Genomic DNA, 14,891 nt, shown 5'->3' on the forward strand with positions numbered 1-14,891 from the left:
TTACTTCTTGAAGTTCTTCGGGGGCAGGACATCGCCGTTGGCATCGAGCAGGGGTGCCCTGACCTCACTCCTCAGCGTGAGCTTCCCCACCTCTCTCAGCTCCTTCACTGTCCTGAGAATCACCTGCTGCCTCCTCTGTGCGTCCAGAAAGAGATGAGCACAGGAGATGAAGGTCAGAAAGCTGTTTTGACCCATCCAGGATGGAGGGGGCACCGGGGGCTCTGCCGGGGGTGGCGGTGAGCCCTGGAATCCATCAACCAGTGCCAGACGTTGCTGTCATAGGGCCTGTCAGGCCTGGCGGGGAAGGTGGCCGGCAGACGTCCCACATGCAGCCACGTGTGGAAGCCCCAGGTGTGCTGGGCCACATCCTTCCAGGGGCAGGCCAGTCGATGACGCACCTTGGCCTTCATTTCCACGCAGGGTGGCAGCTTCAGGGCCAGCTGGTGGTAGGCTTGCCGGGTGAGGCCGGGCAGCTCTGAGGACTCCCTGGGGAGGACGAACTCGCGTTGAGCCCACGTGTGGGGCGTCGGGAGGGTCTCGTGGGCGTGGACCATCTAGGGAGAGACAAGGGAGCCTGGGAGCCCTCTGCCTCTCCTTGGCTGGAGCGGACGAGCTGCCCGTGGCCTCCAGACCCAGATTCTCATCGGGACCGGGTGGCCGGGGGCGGGGGGCTGGGGCAGGACGGGACCTTTTCTCGGTTCTTGCCCAGAGCGCGTGGCCGCTTGGTATGATTTGCACGCGTCCTCATAGACTGTCCTCTGTCCATCTATCAGGTTGTGTTTTCCCAGGCTCTTTCCTCAGCTGACATTTTCTCTTTCCTCACTCTGCCTTCACCATCCCCCCATCCTGGGGCCCCCGTTCCTGCCTGGGGTCTGGCGCTCCTCTCCAGGCACACTGGACCTGAGGTGGTGTGAGGGAAAACGCCCCTTCCAAGCAGAGTGCAGAAGGGAAACCATTCTCCAGGGAATGGGGCTGGAGCTTTTCTGCCCCGCCCCTCCCGTCCCCCGCTGCTCTGTCATTGGTGCATCCCCCTCGTGTAGGAAGCATCCAGATGTGGGTTCCTTTCCTTTCTGGCGCCCCTCCACCCCCTGTGAAATCAACAGTGGCAGATATATACTTGACACTGCGAAATACTTATCCTCATCTCATTTAACCCTCACACCTTGCGAGTAAGTGTTCTTGTTGCATCTCAAAGATGCAAGAAGCAAGGCACGTGAGGGTGAATAACTTGCCCACGGCACAGAGTGAGGGCAGCAGAGCCGGCACTGAGTCTGTGCCACTCAGGACACCAGGCTCCTCCAAATGCCTCTGCGTCCCACTAGGACTTTTCTTTTCCTTTCTTTTTTTTTTTTTTTTTGTGGTACGCGGGCCTCCCACTGTTGTGGCCTCTCCCGTTGCGGAGCACAGGCTCCGGACGCGCAGGCTCAGCGGCCATGGCTCACAGGCCCAGCCGCTCCGCGGCACGTGGGATCTTCCCGGACCGGGACACGAACCCATGTCCCCTGCATCGGCAGGCGGACTCCCAACCACTGCGCCACCAGGGAAGCCGCTAGGACTTTTCTGATCCCCAAAACTCACCTGTTGCTTGGGCCCAGTCCCCTTAGTCATGTCTACACGCACACCGCAGGGGTGGGTCTGGATGTCATAACCAGACATTTCCTCTCCTCTGCCCTGAGCTCCGTGTTCACAGGGTCATAGGACAAGGGTTCACGGGCCCGGAGGGGAGAAAGCAAGGCCCACCCCAGGGCGGGCAGGGGGCAGGCAGGGGGTGGGGCTGGGGACAGCCCCTCACCCAGTGTGGTACAGAAAGGCAGCTGCAGAGATGCGGCCCCGCCCACCGCCTTCAGGAAAGGTTCTCTGATGCGGGCGGGTCACGCTGCCCCCTGGGCGATCTCTGCCGGTTGCTGGCCATTTTCCTGGGCTTCCCTGCAGGAGGGGCAGCTTTGTAGGGAAGACCTTCTTGCCAGCATTGTTTGCTGCTGGGGTTGCTATGGTGATGCTTCCTGGGTGGAGACGCAGGGAGGAGGCCCTTACCTCTCCCTGGGAGGGCTCACCAGTCCCTCGGGCCCTGGCTGCCTTTCAGGTGAGGCAGATGGGGAATAGAGCTCTTAACAGGAGCTGCTTCGAGGTGGGGGGCAGAAAAGCAGTGTGGGCTGGCTCCCAGGCCTCCGTTTGGGGGTGGAGGTGGTCATGAGGCGCCTGTAACTGGGCCCATCCTTCCCTAATGTTGGTGGGCGCGTGCCCCTGGGTAGGCCTTTCTTCAGGGAGCCCTGGAAGGCCTAAGTGACCCAGCAGGTTCAGAGGTCCCCAAAAGAGGCTGGCTGTGCAGGCCCGGCACTGGGAAAACTGCCAATTGACTGCTGAGCTGGGAGGACGTGCCAGGGAGGAGGAGGGAGGTGACCGGGCCACAGCCCTTTGCACTCTCCTTCCAGGGCTCCGTGTTGGCTTCAAGCCTTGCATCTTCCCTGTCACAACCATTTTCATCGTCACCCACTTTCCTTCCCAAGCCCCCTCACACCGTAGGGACCAGATACCAGCGCGCCACAGACCAGCATGTGCCCCTGGGCTTTATTGAGTAGGTAGTTACAGTAGTGTTTTGGAGCTGGGGGCTGTGCACGCGGTCAGCTGGGGCCCAGGGCGGCTCTCTGCAAAGCTGGGTTCTCTGCAAAGCTGCGGCACCAGCACAGACAGGCAGGCAGACAGGCCAGCCGGCCTCCACCTCCTAACTCGTCTCTCGGGCACATCTGGGCACCCACTCTGCTCCAGGTGCCTCCCTGCCCCCGCCCCACTCTGGACCCATAATTAGAGACCCTTTCACCAGGATTTCTTCTTGCAGGAAAGCTGACTTGGAAACGTGGGCAGGTGGGAGGCAGTGGCAGTAGGAGGGATCCTGGCAGGCTGACTCGCGTATCGGGGCACCTACAGTGAGGAACCCTTGAGGGAGGGACCTGGGAGGAACTGTGCACTGCAGCCCTTCCTACTGCAGGAACCAAAAGCAAGTAACAGAAGCGAACTGAACCTCCTGGTTATCGTGACCCCCTTCTGGCAGTCTCTAGATAATGATCTAAGGAGATAGGTTTACGTTTATAATTAGAGGATAATTAGGAACATATACACCATTTACAAGGGCCACCCTGCCCGCAGCAGGGAAGGTGGGGGGTGGCTGGGCACAGGCACAAACAGTCGGGGGCGGGGGGGGCTCCTCATCTCTTTTCACCCTTGTTTTTGCTGTTCCCACCCACAGCTCCTAGTAGGGAGGGAGGAATCAGATTCTCTTGGGGAGTGGGTGGCACGGAGACTGGTCACCAGGACCTCGCGGCTTGCAGAAGGCCCAGTGGCGGCTCTGGCGTGACGCCTGCCTTGGCGTCACCAGGCCAGGTGGGCTGGAGGAGCAGACGGCCCCCGCCTGCTGTCCTGGCGCAGAGCGCCCGGAGAGCCGCCGGCTTGAGCGGTGCGGTCCTGTCTCTACCGCAGCTCGGGGATGAACTGAGCCCAGCCGACGTCGTCGGAGCCCAGCAGGTCCTCCTCCAGGCCGGGGAAGCTGATGTCCAGCAGTATCTTGCTGAGGCTGTCATTCATCGTGTCCAGGACCAAGCCTTCTGTTAGAGAACGGTTGGCCGAGAGGCCGGCAACCTGCGGCTCGGAGGAGCCTGGCTTGGGGACCTCCATATCTGAGGAGGGACAGCCGCTGAAGGGGTCAGCAGTGATGTCAAAGGGCTCGGAATTGAGGAGCTCTCGGGGGGAGTCAAAGAGGGGGACGCTTTTCAGCGGGGTGGCGCTGAGATCCGCCAGCTCCAGCGAGTCCGGCAGGGGCCCAAAGGCACCCTGGGGGGTTCGTACGGGGCTGAAATCGAGCCCCCCAACTTTGGCCGGGGGCGTGAGCCTCCAGGATTCGGGGGTCACGGGGAGGGCAGATTTGCTCGGGGTGGAGGAGATGGGCAGCATCTCCTTGATGGGTGTCTTGAAAGGCCCGCCCTCCTCCTGGGAGGAGCCAAGCTGGGAGGCAGGCCGCAAGGACCCTGCTGTGGCTCGACGGGAAGTCCCGGGGCCCTCGGAGAAGAGCAGCTCCGGCTCGTCCAGACAGGGGGGCAGGAGGTGCTGTTTCCTTCGAGACCGGCTCATCTCCCTCCTCTCCCTGCGTTTGATGACAAGCAGGTCAGAGACGCAGCGGGCTGGGGACTTGGGCCCGCTGTAGGACTTCTTGGGCCTGGGGATGGGGGAGTGGGACGAATCCTCCCAGGAGGGGGACGATTCCTCCTTGACAGATGGGCAGGGCGAGGGCCACTCTTCCAGGGGCGGGCTCTCGACTTTGATGGGTCTCCCTAAGTGTGGCGTTTCCTCCCCAGGCTGCACTTCTTCCTCCTTGATGGACTGGACTGGAAGCAGAGGAGACAGCCCTTCTCCAAGGAGGAGCTTCTCCTCTTTCACTGGTCCTGCCGTGGGCAGAGGGGCGACGCCCTCGTCCGCGAGCAGCACCTGGAAGGGAAGCAGGTTAAGGTGAAAGCCAGGTCTGGAGATTCAACCAGGCAGCAGGTGGGACACAAGTTCATGACTAAGACAAGTGACATGCGGGTACTGATCCTCTTTTGTCTTTCTAAAGTCTTCAAGACTATTAGACATGAGACTAGATGATGAAGGTGGTAGTTCAATTCTGGGGGTAAAAGACAGAGCGTTTCCTGGGCTTCCCTGGTGGCGCAGTGGTTAAGAATCCGCCTGCCAATGCAGAGAACACGGGTTCGAGCCCTGGTCCGGGAAGATCCCACATGCCGCGGAGCAACTAAGCCCGTGCGCCAGAACTCCTGAAGCCCTGGCGCCTAGAGCCCGTGCTCTGCAACAAGAGAAGCCACCACAATGAGAGGCCTGCGCACCGCAGTGAAGAGTAGCCCCCGCTCGCCGCAACTAGAGAAGGCCCGCCCACAGCAGCAAAGACCTAATGCAGCCAAAAATAAATAAGTTAAATAAATAATAATAAAATTTAAAAAAAAAAGACAGAGCGTTTCCTATGGTGCTGGCATACTTAGTATCCATCTGAGAGAAAATAAATGGCTGTTTCATACCATATACAAAGACTTAAACAGAAGAATTAAAACCACACAAATCCTGAACGAGAATCTAGGAAACTACATGTACAATCTGAGGGGCGGGGGGTGAACTTCTTAACCAAGACTGGAAACCCAGAGGCTGTAAAAGAGAAGAGAGACATACTTGACTCCATAAAAATGTAAAATCGGGGCTTCCCCGGTGGCGCAGTGGTTGAGAGTCCGCCTGCCGATGCAGGGGACGTGGGTTTGTGCCCCGGTCCGGGAAGATCCCACATGCCGCGGAGCGGCTGGGCCCGTGAGCCATGGCCGCTGAGCCTGCGCGTCCGGAGCCTGTGCTCCACAACGGGAGAGGCCACAACGGTGAGAGGCCCGCGTACAGAAAAAAAAAAAAAATCTTAAAAGACAGGTTAATATTTTAATAACAAAGAAATCACAAATTATTAGCAAAACCCTATAGGAAGATGGGCCATGTCCATAAATAATCGTCTCACAGTGAAAAATTCCCAGTGACCAAACGCAGTGAGCAGGTGCTGACTTACCGATAAGCAAAGGATGATAGAATGAAACAAGGAGCTGTCCTTCATACACCACAGAGGGGCAAATATTAAGAAGACTGATAACACCCATGGCTGGCAAACATAGGTCTTGTTGGTGGATGTGTGAATTATCACAGATTTTTCTGGAAGCCAATCTTGCAATATTTAATAAACTTTAAAATAACTGTTCACTCAGCAATCTCATGTCTGGTTCTCCCACAGAAATAAAAACACTAGTAAGAAAGATACTTGCAAAGATATTTATTGCAATGTTCGCCATAGGGCAAAAAGACCTAGAAACATAATGTGCCCGTGAAAGTGGAATGGTTGGAAAACGTACGGCAGAGCCACACCATGGAATATTATGTAGCCATTAAAAAACAATGCAGGGCTTCCCTGGTGGTGCAGTGGTTAAGAATCCGCCTGACAATGCAGGGGACGTGGGTTCAAGCCCTGGTCTGGGAAGATCCCACATGCCGCGGAACAACTAAGTCCATGCGCCACAACTACTGAGCCTGCAAGCCACAACTACTGAGCCGGTGTACTACAACTACTGAAGCCCACGCACCTAGAGCCCGAGCTCTGCAACAAGAGAAGCCACCACTATGAGAAGCCCACGCACCGCAACGAAGAGTAGCCCCTGCTCGCCGCAACTAGAGAAAGCCCGCGTGCAGCAAGAAAGACCTAATGCAGCCAAAAATAAATAAATTAAATAAATAAATTAAAAAAAAATGCATTAGGGAGTTCCCTGGTGGTCCAGTGGTTGAGACTCTGCGCTTCCACTGCAGGGGGCACGGGTTCTATCCCTGGTTGGGGAACTGAGATCCCACATGCTGCCTGCCATGGCCAAAAAATAAAATTAAAAAACAAAAAAAACCCTCAAAAAAGTAAAAAACAAAAAACAATAAATTAAAGTGATGCCAAGTGACTTGGGAGAATTTCCCTGGGGCAGAAAGTGTGTGTAGGGCCTCCCTGGTGGCATAGTGGTTAAGAATCCGCCTGACAATGCAGGGGACATAGGTTCGAGCCCTGGTCCGGGAAGATCCCACATGCCGCGGAGCAACTAAGCCTGTGAGCCACAACTACTGAGTCTGAGCTCTAGAGCCCGCGAGCCACAACTACTGAAGCCCGCGCGCCTAGAGCCCGTGCTCTGCAACAAGAGAAGCCACTGCAATGAGAAGCCCGCGCACCACAACGAAGAGTAGCCCCCGCTCGCCGCAATTAGAGAAAGCCTGCACACAGCAGCAAAGACCCAACACAGCCAAAAATAAATTAAAAAAAAAAAAAAAGTGTAATACGATCCCATTTTCAACGCTGTGTGTGGTGTGTGCGTGTACAACATGGCTGTGGCGATCGGCGTATGCAGAGTATACTAAGAGCATGAACAAGTGGGAGAAAGCATGCTAAACTGTCAACATGGCTCATCACGGGGAGCAGGGGCGACACGGGTGAAGGTGAGGCAAGGGGAAGCAAAAAGAAGAAAAGGAGATGTAAAAGACTGCATTGAAACGAAAACAGTGTACATGCTACAACCACAGGAATGCATTTATGTAAAATTATCTATGCTGGTAGGTATACTTTTATGTATATTAAAATGATATATATATATATTTTTTGCGTTATGCGGGCCTCTCACTGTTGTGGCCTCTCCTGGTGCGGAGCACAGGCTCCAGACGCGCAGGCTCAGTGGCCATGGCTCACGGGCCCAGCCGCTCCGCGGCATGTGGGATCTTCCCGGACCGGGGCACGAACCTGTGTCCCAGGCACCGGCAGGCGGACTCTCAACCACTGCGCCACTAAGGAAGCCCTAAAATGATATTTTTTAAATTAAAAAAACAAAAGCAAAAACAGGGACTTCCCTGGCGGTCTAGTGGTTAAGGCTCCGTGCTTCCACTGCAGGGGGCATGCGTCTGATCCCTGGTCTGGCAACTAAGATCCCGCATGCTGTGTGGTACGGCCAAAAAAACCCCAAAACCCAAAAAACCAAAAACAACAGAACAAAACGAAAACAAAAACCAAAAGCAAACCCAAGGCTCTTTATCTGGAGCCCCCGCTACTTCCATCTCAGAGAAAGGGGCACAGGGGCCCTTCCTGTACTTGTTACAGGCCAGCTCCTGCTCGCAAATCCTTCTCTGCGTCACGGCACGGTCCTAACTCACTGTCCTCAGCCCTCGAGGCTAGACCACTGATGCCCAACCAGGAGCAACTACCCCCAGGGGACATCTGACAACACCTGGAGACATTTTAATTGTCACACCAGGCGGTGCCCCCGACATCTAGTGGGGAGAGACTAGGGATGCTGCTAACACCCTTCAGTGCACAGGGCAGCACCCCTCCACCCCCAGCAAAGAATTATCCAGCCCTAAATGTCAGCTGTATGGAGGCTGAGAAACCCAGAGCTAGACTGGCCCATCACTATACCATTGTTACTGGGGGCCTCCAGGGCATGCCCATTACAAAGCCCTCTCCAGGGACCTCCCTGGCAGTCCAGTGGTTGAGTCTTCGCACTTCCAGCTTCCAGTGCAGCGGGTGAGGGTTCGATCCCTGGTCGGGGAGCTAAGATCCCTCAGGCTGCGCGGTGCAGCCAAAAATAAATAAATAAAAATTTAAAAAAGAAAAAAAAAAGGCCCTCTCCACACCTGCTTGCTGCCCAAATCTACTTTATAAAACCTCCTTCCCTGTGAACTCCTCCTGAACCGTCCCAGCCCATCTGTTATAATCACCCTTGTCTGAGCTCTTGTAAACTCATCAGGCATGGGTGGGCCCTCCAACATCCCTTACGTCCTATGGAAGGTTCCTTGTTAGCTCTTGTGATGCTGTTGCATTTCCCTATGCACCGGTGCCTTGTCTACCAACTAGACGTGTAAGCTTCTCAAGGCACACTTGGCAGAATCTCTAATTGACTGGACTCTCTGCTCAGAGAGAACCCGAGGCACTGACCTTGGGGGCGATGCGGACTCGCTTGCTGTGGCGGGCGAGCTCTGAGCTCATGAGTGAGGCTGCCAGGGGCAACGGCACCTTGACCGAGGGCTGCAGCACCAGGGACTGGTTCACTGGGAACTGGATGGGCACCAGGTACGAGCTGACCCGCGGCAGCAGAGGCTTCATCTTCCGCCCTGGGGGGGACCGGGAGGGGTCAGGAGCAGGACCCAGGGACAGGCCCCTTCCAGGCTATGGGATCTTTGCTCTCCTTCCCTGGGCTGGGACCCCCGAGTCTGCTCCCTACAGGTGCGCCCCCCGGGACCAGGCTCCCCCATACTAACGTGCGCCCAGGGGGAGCTCGGTTTTGATGGCCACGTTCCGGCGGAGCTCAGGGTTGGGTCGTTTCTGCTGCTGTTTGGGGCAGAGAGGGGGAGAAAGAGACCGGGTCAGAGACGCATGGGGACGAGGCAGGCAACCCCACCAGCTGCTCCGGTACCGGGCATGGAGCGAACCGACCGCCTGGCCCTGGGCAGGTGGTGGCACAGACACACGGCAGTGGGCGGTCCTACCACCTCATCCAGGTGTCCTCACCCCCGGGATGCAAAGCACGGAGCTCTATGAGGGGCAGAGAAAAGCCAGGTAGAGAAGTGAGAGCAAAGACGGCCGCCCTCCAGGCCCGTGCCATGCACCGTAGTCACCATCTTGCAGGGAGACTATGGCGGGTTCTCCTGCCACGCGCCGCGCTGCTTGGGGCACCGTGATGAGCCCATGGGAGCAGGAGGAGGTGGAGGTCACGTGTCCTGAACACCCAGCAGCTCAGGTGCTCTGCGTTCAGGGCTGGCAGGTACCCAGCCACAGGCTCCCTTTCCTGCTAATGTCTTGTCCCTGTCACCGAAGCCATGCTGAGCGTGGAAAGGAGGCAAGGCCGAGCCCCGAGCGGGAGGGAAAGAATCTTACTGATTCCAAGTGCTCGGGCGATTGTGGAGACCCTGGGTCCAGTGGCTGGTGGTGTCAGGCATCGTGGGAGAGAAATGAGACGGAGTTACCACCAGTGCAGTCAAGCTGACCAGACCGGGCAAACCTATTCCTGATGGACGCCGAGGGCCACCCTCAACAACGGTCCCTCCCGGGAGGACGAGGGCAGCTAGCGGCGCCCTTGTGGGCGCTCTGAAACTCCAAAGCAGTCGCTTCTGACGAGAGATTCAGGGGGCTTCGTTTCTGCTCTCCGGCCTAAAGAAGGGCTTTTTAAAAACCAGGTTTCCCAGACTTCCTCTGTAAGAATCACCTGAGATTCTTGCTAAAAACACATATTCCTGGGCCCATCCCAGGCCTACTGAGTCAGAAGCCCCAAGAGAGGGGCCCAGAGGCTGTATTTTAACAAGTGTTCCAGGCAGTTCTTATCACAGGGCAACACTGCCCCAGGAGGTCCCGTGTTTGGATCAGAGAGTCCTCTCTGCGGCCTGGTCTAGCAGAGAAGTGTACCATCCCTTACGGGCTGGCTGGCCTTTAACTCTACCCTGACCGGACGAGCTCGTCCCAAGAGGACTTCTTTCCTTTCGCGATGGATCTCATGACCTCCAACACTGGCCTATTCGGATGCTTACCTTAAACACCTGGTCCAGCGTCAAGTAGCGATTGGCACTGGGGTGGATGGTCCAGAAGGAGACCTTGCCGTTGGCTGACGTCTCGCGGACAAACATGTCGTGGAGGGAGAGGTTGTGGCGGATGGAATTCTGAAAGTAGAGGATGCCACTCATCAGCTGCTTTGGCTTTGCAAACACCACCGCCGACGTCCCCCAAGGAAATCAGGCCCAGGCCTTGTGTCCTCGTAACCTTGCCTATTGGCAGCTCCTGTGACACTCCGCGTGGCGGAGCTGGCAACCTGAGCCATCAACCCGTCTGCCCAGTAGGGACAGAGACTGGGGCCATTCCTGAGGTGGCGATAAAGCAGAGACCTGGACAGCTGTCAGGGGCTGGGAAAGAGGAGTGAGGCTGTGGGTGGCAACCAGTAGCCAGAGAGGCGAGTGAAGAAATTACGATGCCAGGGAGCTCCCTGGTGGCCTAGTGGTTAGGATTCTGGGCTTTCACTACTGTGGCCCAGGTTCAACCCCTGGTCGGGGAAGTGAGATCCCACAAGCCACGTGGCATGGCCAAAAAGAAAAAAAAAAAATTATGCTGCTGGGAATTCAGTTGAGGTGAATGTGAGGTTGATTGTCCTGCTGTGGGGAGAACAATACAAAGGCCCGCTGGCCTGGGACAGAGCATCTGCTGGGGCGCCTGCACTGTGGCTCTGAGTCCCGCGTGAGCTATGGCTCCCAGGCATCTGTGTTCCCGTGAGCGGGAGGAAAAGATCCCCGCCTTCTGGAGAAGAAATGTGACTTTATAGAAGGTGAGTCTTTGGATCGTGAGGCCTACAGGTTTTTTTTTTCATTAATATCTTTTCACAAAGCTACTTAGTCACTCCAGCTGCTGTTCAGTGTAGCACAGAAGTGGGCTCTGTGCTGTACTGGAGTCTCCATCAACCCAGGGTAGCGACAGGTGAAGTGGTTACAGGGCTGTTAGTGATGCTTTTGTCTGGATTCGGCAGGATCGAGTCCCAATCCAAAAGATATGGTTGTTGAAGGTTCTAGCATCCTTGGCACTTAACTGCTCCCTCTGCACCTGACACAGACCACTGCCCTTCCGTGTAGACAAACTGTTGGGCCGGACTGACCTTGACTGTGGCTGTTACAGGACACGGTACCTTCCAGCCTGGCTTGGCGATGTGCTTGAAGTAGGGGAAGTGGTCCTCGATCCAAGTGTAGATGTCTTTCAGGGTCATGCGCTTCCTCTCCGTACTGTTGATGGCAAACTGTATCATGGCCATGTAAGAGTAGGGTGGCCGCTCAGACACGGAGTCCGGCCAGGTTGCCGATGCTCCCAGGGGCCCCTCAACCTGAGCGTTCTGAGAAGCCAAAGGGAAAGAGAAAAGGCGATGACACGGAGAGTTCACAAGACCTCGCCCGCCCCACCCCACCCCAAAGAACATCCCCTAGAGAAACATTTTATCCCATAGAATTGTACTGGAAACAAATCACCTGAGACCACTATTCCATGGAATAAAATTTTAGAGTTAGGGAGAATCTTAGAGGTGATCTAATCCAGTCTCCAAACATAGAACCACTTCTCTGTCGTCAGTCATTTTTTTGAAGATATTGCCCAATAATAATTAGAAGTCCAGTCTTTGTCAGTTGAAACCTCTCAGGAAAGTCTGGGTACATGTTATGACTCTTAAAGCATCAACTGTATGTTAAAACTACACCCATTTTTCAGACCTGAGCGTCGAGGGACTTAGGTCTTAGTCTGATTTCTACTCCTGATGTGCTGTGAATAAACCCACCTCCTTTCAATGTTTGTACAAGAGAAATATTCCCAAGGGTATGGGACAGACAAATGTCAGCAGGGCACACATCTGGCTAAGTCGCAGGCAAAGATCTGATCATCCATGTTTTAGAAAATTGAGCTATAACTTTGCAAAGTACACAAGTTCTAAGTGAACAGTTCAGTTTTCACCTATGCACACATCCACGTAAATCTTCCCTTTTAAAAACTGTTGAGTGAAGTAAGTCAGAAAGAGAAGAATAAATACCGTATGCTAACACATATATATGGAATCTAAAAAAAAAAAGGGTTCTGAAGAACCTAGGGGCAGGACAGGAATAAAGACGCAGACATAGAGAATGGACTTGAGGACACGGGGAGGGGGAAGGGGAAGCTGGGATGAAGTGAGAGAGTGGCGTGGACATATATACACTACCAAACGTAAAACAGATAGCTAGTGGGAAGCAGCCGTGTAGCACAGGGAGATCAGCTCAGTGCTTTGTGACCCCCTAGAGGGGTGGGATAGGGAGGGTGGGAGGGAGGGAGACGCAAGAAGGAGGAGATATGGGGATATACGTATATGTATAGCTGATTCACTTTGTTATAAAGCAGAAACTAACACATCATTGTAAAGCAACTGTACTCCAATAAAGATGTTAAAAAAATAAAAATTATTTAAGGAAAAAATAAAAAGATAAAAAAATAAATATTGTTGAATGATGGATTAAAGGGTATATACAAAGGGCAACCATGAAGAACAAACCCAGGCTACACAAATGGGTCAAATCAATTTTGATTGCTGGAGAGGTATTTAAAATTCACAACTAACTCATTTTATTTGCTATTAAGTTATCTTCTAATAAAACAATCTTGTTAAAAATGCTGTATTCCTTTCATACTGTTGGGATATCTCTTTAAAGTTCAAGTGGCTTTCCAAACTGAGACCTCTTCATTATTTCCTGAATACTTACTCAATACCTACTAAGGGCACAGTACTAAACCCAGTGCTGAGGGGGTACAGAGCGAGCCACAGGAGTCTGCCCTCAAGGAAATTTCACAGGTAGGAGCGAGGGAGGTGCGGGGGCGGGGGGGGGGGGGGGGGGAAGATCCCAGGTAGAAAGGGAGCTCCAAATTATATAGAGTCACACTAAGTGAGTGCTAATACCAGAACTTGGAAATTCTACTCCACAGGCCGCTTGATTTCCCTTCTTAGAAATTCCCTGCACCAGCTCTGACTGCCCTAGTGAGTGACGGGACAGCGCACCTTAGCCTGACTCCGCTCCAGGTGACGATTCTCCTTCTCCTCCGCCTCTTGCTTGATGCTGCAGGAGCCCAGCCCATCGGAGGTCATCTTTCCAAGCCACTGGATGTTTGTCAAGCTGTTGTCTAGCGTGCAGCCGGCTGCCTCGCCGCCAGCTACGGGGGAAACAACCCAAGACGCCGCTTAGCTGCCTGATCCCGAGCCCAGCAGGCCCGGTGAAGGTGGCAGTTAGGGATCACCTCTGCCCTGAGGGACAGGGAACACAGCCCGGGTACTCCGCCCCATTAGGATGTCGGGAGAAATTCAGGAGCACGGTTCAAGTTGCATTTCAGTCTGAGCCACACTGAGCCTTAGAGCTCAGTCAAGGCGACCTCATAAAAGCATGACTGAGCATCTCAACAAGGAAAGTCACTTTTCCTCCTTATGCTTTCTCCTTCATTAAGATGGAGAAAGATTCCTATTTCCGTATGTGGTCAATGCAGGGGATAACTAGAAACGATAAACAAATCCTTTTCCAATGTAAAGAAGGGAGTAGAAATGCTAAATTACATTGCAACCCCTTTGACAGTGCCCAAAGGATCCGGGTCAAGGTTTTAGGATGAAGAAAGGCAAGACTTTCCCCCGGTTCGGGCAGACGCCTGTGTGTCCTAAGCGTCAATGTGGCGGACTGCAGTCCTCACCACCAGAGAGGGAAGGCTAGCTCCCCAGCCCTTTGCCTTACAGACCACATACCACAGTTCTCCCATCTCTGCCCGGGAAGGGCTCCAGCTGGTCTAGGAAGATTCACGTCCTTGGATGCAGACTTTGGTCCCAGGGCCTCGGTGATCACTTCGGTCCTCTTGGGATCATTGCTGGCTTGGCCCTGAGGCTGGGGTCCTGGAGGGCGAGTGGGGGCTCCGCCGCAGCTAATGAGGATGAATTTATTGGGCCCGCTGCTGCCACTCTCCTTTCCTTTGGCAGTCAGCGCTGTGATGATGCTCTGGACATTGGCATTCTTGGGCACGGCCACCACTTGCGTGTTGGGCATGGTCGGGTGGTTAATCATCTTGATCCCGGCTGGAAACTTGCAGGGGTTGGACTCGGCCACCTCCTTGGAGGCCTGCGGTTGAGCAGGCTCTTGTTGGGCAGGGGGCCTCTTAGGCTCCTCTTCTGATGTGTCACCTGGGGCATTCTGAACAGGAAGGGGCAGCTTCCGTCTTTTGAGAATCAATGGCCGACGGGGGCTGGTTTTCATTATGAATCTGTGCTTTCACTCTCCATTGAGAATGACAAGCATGGACCCTGGAAAGCACAAGGGGCAGCAGGAGGTCAGAGGTTTATTAGGCTGAGAAGGAGGTTCTGTTAGGGAGGGGTCTTCCTCATCACATGACCAGGAGCATAAGCCCACAGGCCCAGGTGAATACTCCTTGGGGCTCTGTAAAGACCACAGACAATAAGGAGATGAGTTCTACTGACAAAAGTTAAAACTGAAGCAAACAGAGGAAATTCAAAGGGGGAAAGTGGGATTAGGTTGGCTGTAGGTCAACATAGTCAAAGCTCTAGGAGCTTAAGAATGTTTTGGGAATTCCCTGGCAGTCCAGTGGTTAGGACTTGGTGCTTTCACTGCCGAGGGTGAGGGTTCAATCCCTGGTCAGGGAACTAAGATGCCACATGCCACATGGCACGCGGTGTGGCCAAAAAAGAATGTTTAGCTACAGAAATAAATAGGGAAGCTACAAAAATGTGGAAATGTCTCTTATTTCCTACTGTAACACAGATCCCTTGCAGTGA

General features: G+C 54.4%; 2 protein-coding genes across 11 annotated transcripts; both read right to left on the bottom strand.

The window, feature by feature from the left end:
* Nucleotides 1-1,912, bottom strand: TEX52 (testis expressed 52; the record flags this gene model as incomplete). The annotated part of the gene is given in 4 exon segments (XM_082850241.1): nt 1-233; nt 236-554; nt 1,842-1,873; nt 1,876-1,912. Coding segments are annotated over 4 exon segments (621 nt in total).
* Nucleotides 1,913-3,465: 1,553 nt separating this feature from the next.
* On the bottom strand, nt 3,466-14,355 carry FOXM1 (forkhead box M1; the record flags this gene model as incomplete). Of its 10 annotated transcripts, none has more annotated exons than XM_082850317.1 (8): nt 3,466-4,476; nt 8,519-8,694; nt 8,842-8,911; nt 9,458-9,502; nt 10,105-10,233; nt 11,244-11,435; nt 13,125-13,276; nt 13,857-14,355. In XM_082850317.1, the coding sequence occupies 8 exons, from the start codon at nt 14,353-14,355 to the stop codon at nt 3,466-3,468; spliced, it is 2,274 nt and encodes a 757-aa protein (XP_082706443.1). The 10 variants fall into 10 exon arrangements, with proteins under 10 accessions (XP_082706443.1, XP_082706442.1, XP_082706441.1 ...); XM_082850316.1 differs by having other exon boundaries at nt 13,854-14,355; XM_082850315.1 differs by having other exon boundaries at nt 11,244-11,444; nt 13,854-14,355.
* Nucleotides 14,356-14,891: the final 536 nt, after the last annotated feature.

This window comes from Leucopleurus acutus (genome assembly GCF_964270905.1).
Source record: "Leucopleurus acutus genome assembly, chromosome: 11".
NCBI classification, from domain to species: domain Eukaryota; kingdom Metazoa; phylum Chordata; class Mammalia; order Artiodactyla; family Delphinidae; genus Leucopleurus; species Leucopleurus acutus.